The 5,897-nt window shown below is 48.2% G+C and overlaps 1 protein-coding gene across 1 annotated transcript; it reads left to right on the forward strand.

Moving 5' to 3' along the window:
- Positions 1-391: 391 nt before the first annotated feature.
- On the forward strand, positions 392-5,317 carry zic2a (zic family member 2 (odd-paired homolog, Drosophila), a). The gene is made up of 3 exons (XM_038818695.1): positions 392-1,872; positions 3,865-4,028; positions 4,189-5,317. Exons 1-3 carry the CDS (start codon positions 891-893, stop codon positions 4,372-4,374), a joined length of 1,332 nt encoding a protein of 443 aa, XP_038674623.1. The 5' UTR covers positions 392-890; the 3' UTR covers positions 4,375-5,317.
- The last annotated feature ends 580 nt before the right edge of the window (positions 5,318-5,897 follow it).

Genomic DNA, 5,897 nt, shown 5'->3' on the forward strand with positions numbered 1-5,897 from the left:
TGTTGCTACAGCCACTGGTGTATCAGTGAGAAAGGGAGTGGCTCAGTGATGGCCGAACTGAAGAGAGGGGGAAGAGGAGGAGGGGGGGGGGGGGGGGGGGGGGGGAGAGTGAGAGAAAAAAAATCAAAGTAGGCGTAATTAATGAAAAATGGCGATGGGTTTGGAGCAGGCTACCTGGGATGGATGAGGCGGAATTGGCCAATGAGAGCCCTGCAGAATGTGCCCGCTGCCCTGTTTAAAAGGGGTGTTGGGACAGGCCCGTCAGTCCGTTCAGCTATTGCACTCTGTATCATATAACAAAGCGGGACCAGCTTCAGGTCCCCCCCCCCCCCCCCCTCCTACCAACCCCCCCCTCTCTCTCTCTCTCCCCCCCCCCCCCCCCACTCTCTCCCCCGGCCCCACATCCCCCCTCTCCCTCCCTCCCTATCCCATCCATGCTGAGGACGATGCTTATCTGCTTATTTATCCTCATCACTGAGCTGCCTTGCTGATTCCCGCTATCTCTGGCAACGCGAGTGAGAGGGAGACGGAGAGAGGGAGACAGACAGACAGAGAGAGAGAGAAGAAGCTTCAAAGAAGACGGTCGCTCGGTGGGATTCCCCGCTGCCTGTACGTGATCGCAATAAAAACTGTTTTCAGAGGGCAAAGGAAAAAAAAAGTTAGCCCAGCTAATGTGGCTCGAACTGTTGGTCACCGTGTTCTGAGTTTGCCAGGAGGCTGGTGGAGAGCGAGGCGGATCAGTGGACTTTTGGGGGCATTTTGGCCGCTTTCGGATCCATCGCTAAACAATCGGAGGCGCCTGAAGTGAGAGAGCCTCTGTGTGTGTGTGTTACTGTGGCTGGGAGGGCGCTGGGCCAGACCTGCTGCTTCTCTGCCCGGCTCTCGCAGGCATGCTGCTGGACGCGGGACCCCAGTTCCCCACCCTGGGGGTGGGCTCATTCGCCCGGCACCACCACCACCACCACCATCACCACTCGAGTGGGGACATGTCGGAGCGGGAGCTAGGCTTGCCTCACAACACCTTTGTCGACTCCCCGCACATGGGGGCGTTCAAGCTGAACGGGGGCGCCCACCACGACCAGAGCTCGGCGTTCAGCTCGCAGGCGGCCGCTGGCCAGGGCTACGGCTCCGCCCTGGCTCCCCACGCCGCCCATGTCGCCTCTTACTCGGGCGCCGCCTTCAATTCCACCCGGGACTTTCTGTTCCGCAGCCGCGGCTTCGGCGACTCGACCCCCGGCTCCAGCCAGCATGGCATCTTCGCTGCCAACCCCGGAGCCCTCCACCACCCTCACTCCGACCCGCCGGGACACCTCCTCTTCCCGGGCATCCACGAGCAAGGAACAGCCCACACCTCTCCTAACAGCCAGATGCGCCTGGGGCTGCCCGGGGAAGCGTTCGGCCGCTCCGACCAGTGTCCCAGGACTGACCCATACTCGGCGGCGCAGCTCCACCACCATCACCACAACTATAGCCACATGAATATGAACATGAGCATGAATATCGCTGCTCACCACGGCCCCGGAGCCTTCTTCAGATACATGAGGCAGCCCATCAAACAGGAGCTCATCTGCAAGTGGGTGGACCCCGAGCAACTCAACAACCCCAAAAAATCCTGCAGCAAAACCTTCAGCACCATGCATGAGCTGGTCACCCACGTCACGGTGGAACATGTCGGGGGCCCCGAGCAGACCAACCATATCTGCTTCTGGGAGGAGTGCGGCCGCGAGGGCAAACCTTTCAAAGCCAAGTACAAACTGGTCAATCACATCAGGGTGCACACCGGCGAGAAACCCTTCCCGTGCCCCTTCCCGGGCTGTGGCAAAGTGTTCGCCAGGTCGGAGAACTTAAAGATTCACAAACGCACCCATACAGGTAAAAGAAAACACCCCAAATCTCCCCAGTCTCCCCCCTACCCAGACCTCTGGCTGCTGCGATGCCCGCTTCGAGCACAGCTCTATCCACAGCCCAGCCCATTGCTGACAAACCTCACCCTTCAATTGTATTTTTCCTTTGGCGCGCATCGCAATGATATGGTTTTATGTATTGACAAAACAAAAACCCCACGGAGAATAAGATTACCGCCCAACAATAAAAATTAAACTTTCCCCCAGCTCTTTCTAATCCATGTGAGAAATCTCCATTTGCCTCGTAAACGACGCCAGATATAATTTATATTACTTGACCAAAACAGGCGTAGGATTTACGGCGAATAAATAGTTTGTAGAATATTTGGCACATTCGTTAAGAGTGCATTTGCTCAAGTTGCTCTTCAATCCTAAGGAAATGGAATCACAGTATCTGCTGTGGTGGACATTTAAGAAACTAACTGATACATTTCACCAACCCTGTTCAGCTCTGACCCGATCGTTAGGCGATCGAATCGCAACGTAAAGAAACAAACCCGCCAGATATTTTGAAGCAGCGTTGTGATATTTGGCAATTTTCGCCCTGGGCCACAGTGTTGTGGAAGGTAAACACTCCCTGTTAGATAGCAGAGAAAGGTCGCTCGCTACACCCCAGCTGTCCCTTACAATTTGTGCTGTGGTTGCATAATACTTCTCCGGAGTGAGTCGAGTTATGTCACCAGCACTGCCCTTCATTTGGAGCATAAACTCTGAATATGGGTCAAGATGCAGTGGAAGGTTGTGTGTCAAACGTGGCAGCTTTCAGCTCCACCCGGGCAACGTTCATTATTTACCGTCACGTTTAGATTTTCTAAATGGCTGGCTCCTTTAAAGAGGATCAAAACAAAGCGGTAATTAATTAATAAGATTTTTTTAATATATTAAAACACACACACACACACACAATAACTATTTGCTTCTCAGAGTCTGCTAACAGGAGGAAGGCCTATTGTTCACTCATCTGAATGATTAGTCATAGGTGCCAGACGAGCCTTTAGCGAGGTTTTCAACTGCGAAAATTATTTGCTTGGAGTGGCTATCGTTCAGATTTCGAGGCGGTTTACATATCTTTTCGGAAACAATTTAAATGCTAATAGAGTGTAATGTTACATTGTGTCCTGTCCGCATTCAGGGGGCTGCCTGTGTGATTCACACCTCCCCGGCATCGCGGCTCAGCACAGAAAAAGTTCGGACGGGACATTTTCAGTGTTTCACACGGTGCAATTGCCATTTATTTTTTATTTGCAAATTAAAAAAGAATGCGTTCCCGTAAATCAGTGCAGATAAACAGATGCAATTAACCAGGGGCTGTTTTTTTAAAATAAAAACCGTCTGCGTGGCTACCGATGGCGCTAAATTGGGACTTGTGTTGGTTAATCATTGTTCAGCTATTTTACTTTTAGATTCCGCGCGGATCAATTAATTTAATACACTCCAATCCTGCCAGTCCAAGCGGGCACTTTAATTACATTCTGCTATTGTGCGAACGCGATGAACTATTTCCTCTCCGTGTGTTGCAATCGGGGGTAGAGGGAGGCAGCTGCGAATCTTTCAATGTGAGTCCCTCCATTGAAGGACAGGGACCTGGACAAAAACACAGTATTGAGAACGCAAGCACTTCGCGCGCGGATTCCCATTAATCACTCAAAGCTGAATCAATTCTTGTCATTTCCCGTTCGCAGCCTGGGACATTTAGGATGGCTCGTTTTGAAATATATTTTGTGTGTGTGTGTGTGTTTTTAGGGGTCTGTGTGTGTGTGTGTTGGGGGGAGGTGGTGATTAACAACAACAGTATGGGTTGCAAACCACCACGGTTCAATATTCAGAATGTTTTCCAAGTGTTTTGAATCCAGGTGCTTGGTGGGGTGTTGAGACCCGAGCGAAATGCAGGGGATCGGTGGTTGAGGGATTTGTACTTTCTGCTATGACTGGTCCATTTCACCCCTGATGTTTTGTTTAGGTGAAAAGCCATTTAAATGCGAATTTGAAAACTGCGATAGACGCTTCGCCAACAGCAGCGACAGAAAGAAGCACATGCACGTTCACACTTCAGACAAACCCTATCTGTGCAAAATGTGTGACAAGTCCTACACACACCCCAGCTCTCTAAGGAAACACATGAAGGTTACTAGTTTACAATATTTCTACTGCGAGCGATCACTTTGTATTTCGGGAGTGTTTCTGTTGTTGGTCAAAGAGGACTAATTTGGGACTTTCTCCTCCCCCTTCCAACCATTCCTTTCCTTTGACTTTGTTTTTCTCTCCTCCACCCCCTCCTGTGCAGGTCCACGAATCCTCACAAGGCTCCGAGTCCTCACCGGCAGCGAGCTCCGGTTACGAATCATCGACACCCCCAGTTCTGGTTTCGCCGTCCACCGACCCCCAGAGCAGCAATAATCTCTCCCCTGCTTCGTCTGCGGTGCACTCTAACGCGGGGATTTCTTCCAACTTCAATGAATGGTACGTTTAGAGAAGAGACAAACGAAGCACAAAAGGAGATCGATCATAAGGCCCCCAAACGCCCTGGAAGATCACCGTCTGTGTTAACTCTTAAACAAAAAAAAAATCAGAAACGACATTTAAAAACGAAACAAACTTTCTCTTTATGTACACAAAAAAAAAATCTGTGAACGGGGAACGGAGAACTGTCGAGGCAATATCCGGAGATTTTGCAGAAGTGGAGACCAGCTTTATTTATGTCTTATTGAACAAGCCTTTTGTCGTTACTTTTTACAATTTGGGACCCGGCTAAACCCAACATCATGGAGCACACAGCCTTCAATCCTCGGCGACTGTGGATATACCGTCTCCTGGGGCTGACATTTCCCCCAAAACTGCGCGCACAACAGAAACGCGAAGGACAGAGAGAATGATTATATTGTCGTTGTGTGTTTTAATGCTGAAATTTCTGTCACCTATTTGCAGGACGGCCGATTGTAGAATCTTCATACAACAGAGTGGGAAACTGTGCCAAAGTCAATTTGCAGTTCACACACACAAACACACACACACAAAACGCAAACAACTGCTTGTGAATGTACTTTATTTTCTGTTAGCTGGGTTTATAAACTTGTGACGTTTTGTGCTTTTGCTAGTTTGAATTGTGGAACACTATTGGAGGATTGTGAAAAATAAAAGTTGTGCCCGTTAATTTTTGTAACAATACTCATTCTGTAAATTACCATATTTATCCCATTTGTAATTAAATTATGGTATTAACTTGCTACACATGAAACAATATTTATAAAGAATGTTTCTTAACTATAAATATGTACAATTGTGAGTTAAACATGAGATTGTTGAGATTGTTTTGTTTTAATTTTTAGATAAAACAACGTTTTCCTCTTTTTGTGCGCCATGTCCTGAGGTCATTAACAACATACAAATAAATAATAAAATATGTTGCAAGTGGACTTTTGATGAGATCGTTATTACTGAAATCCCAAATATTTCCTTGCTGATTTCAACCTGTATCTTATTCGTTAAATTGATCTCAGGCGAATTCTTTAAGGTCAATATTTTTTGTGTTTTTGTTTGTGTGGGGGGTGGGAGTTGCGAATAGATAAACAGCATCAAATATTCCACTAGTTTTCCAGGAGTGTCTAAATACACTGGGAAGTAAAGTCAATAAGAGCACCTTACGCAATATTTGAAAACAGGTTTGATTTCCATCATTGTTTGCTTGCAAAGTGCTCTGTCGAGTAAATATCCAGGCACATCTCTTTCAGAGCGGTGATTGGCAGTTTCGAAACGATTTATCGGATGTTTTGGCCGGGTGACTTCTGCGCTGGAGGTAGAGCGAGCCACGTTAAGAAAGGCAACTCAGACAGTAATGTTAAACCTACCAAAGGTGGATTCATTTGGGAGGGGGGAGGGGGGGGGGGGGGAGTAGTGCTTACTGCTATGGGGTTGGTGAAATTCGAAAATGTACATAATTCTGCGGAAATGGAGGTGGAATTCAGTTACACACTAGGCAAATGAGAGGTGTTTCCT

Source organism: Scyliorhinus canicula, chromosome 14 (assembly GCF_902713615.1).
Source record: "Scyliorhinus canicula chromosome 14, sScyCan1.1, whole genome shotgun sequence".
Taxonomy (NCBI): Eukaryota; Metazoa; Chordata; class Chondrichthyes; order Carcharhiniformes; family Scyliorhinidae; genus Scyliorhinus; species Scyliorhinus canicula.

Excerpts from the sequence above, each read along its gene's own strand:
- zic2a (XM_038818695.1), top strand. The coding sequence starts at position 891 with ATGCTGCTGGACGCGGGACCCCAGTTCCCCACCCTGGGGGTGGGCTCA. Across the intron at positions 1,873-3,864 it reads TCACAAACGCACCCATACAG|GTGAAAAGCCATTTAAATGC; the intron begins GTAAAAGAAAAC and ends TGTTTTGTTTAG. Across the intron at positions 4,029-4,188 it reads CTCTAAGGAAACACATGAAG|GTCCACGAATCCTCACAAGG; the intron begins GTTACTAGTTTA and ends CCTCCTGTGCAG.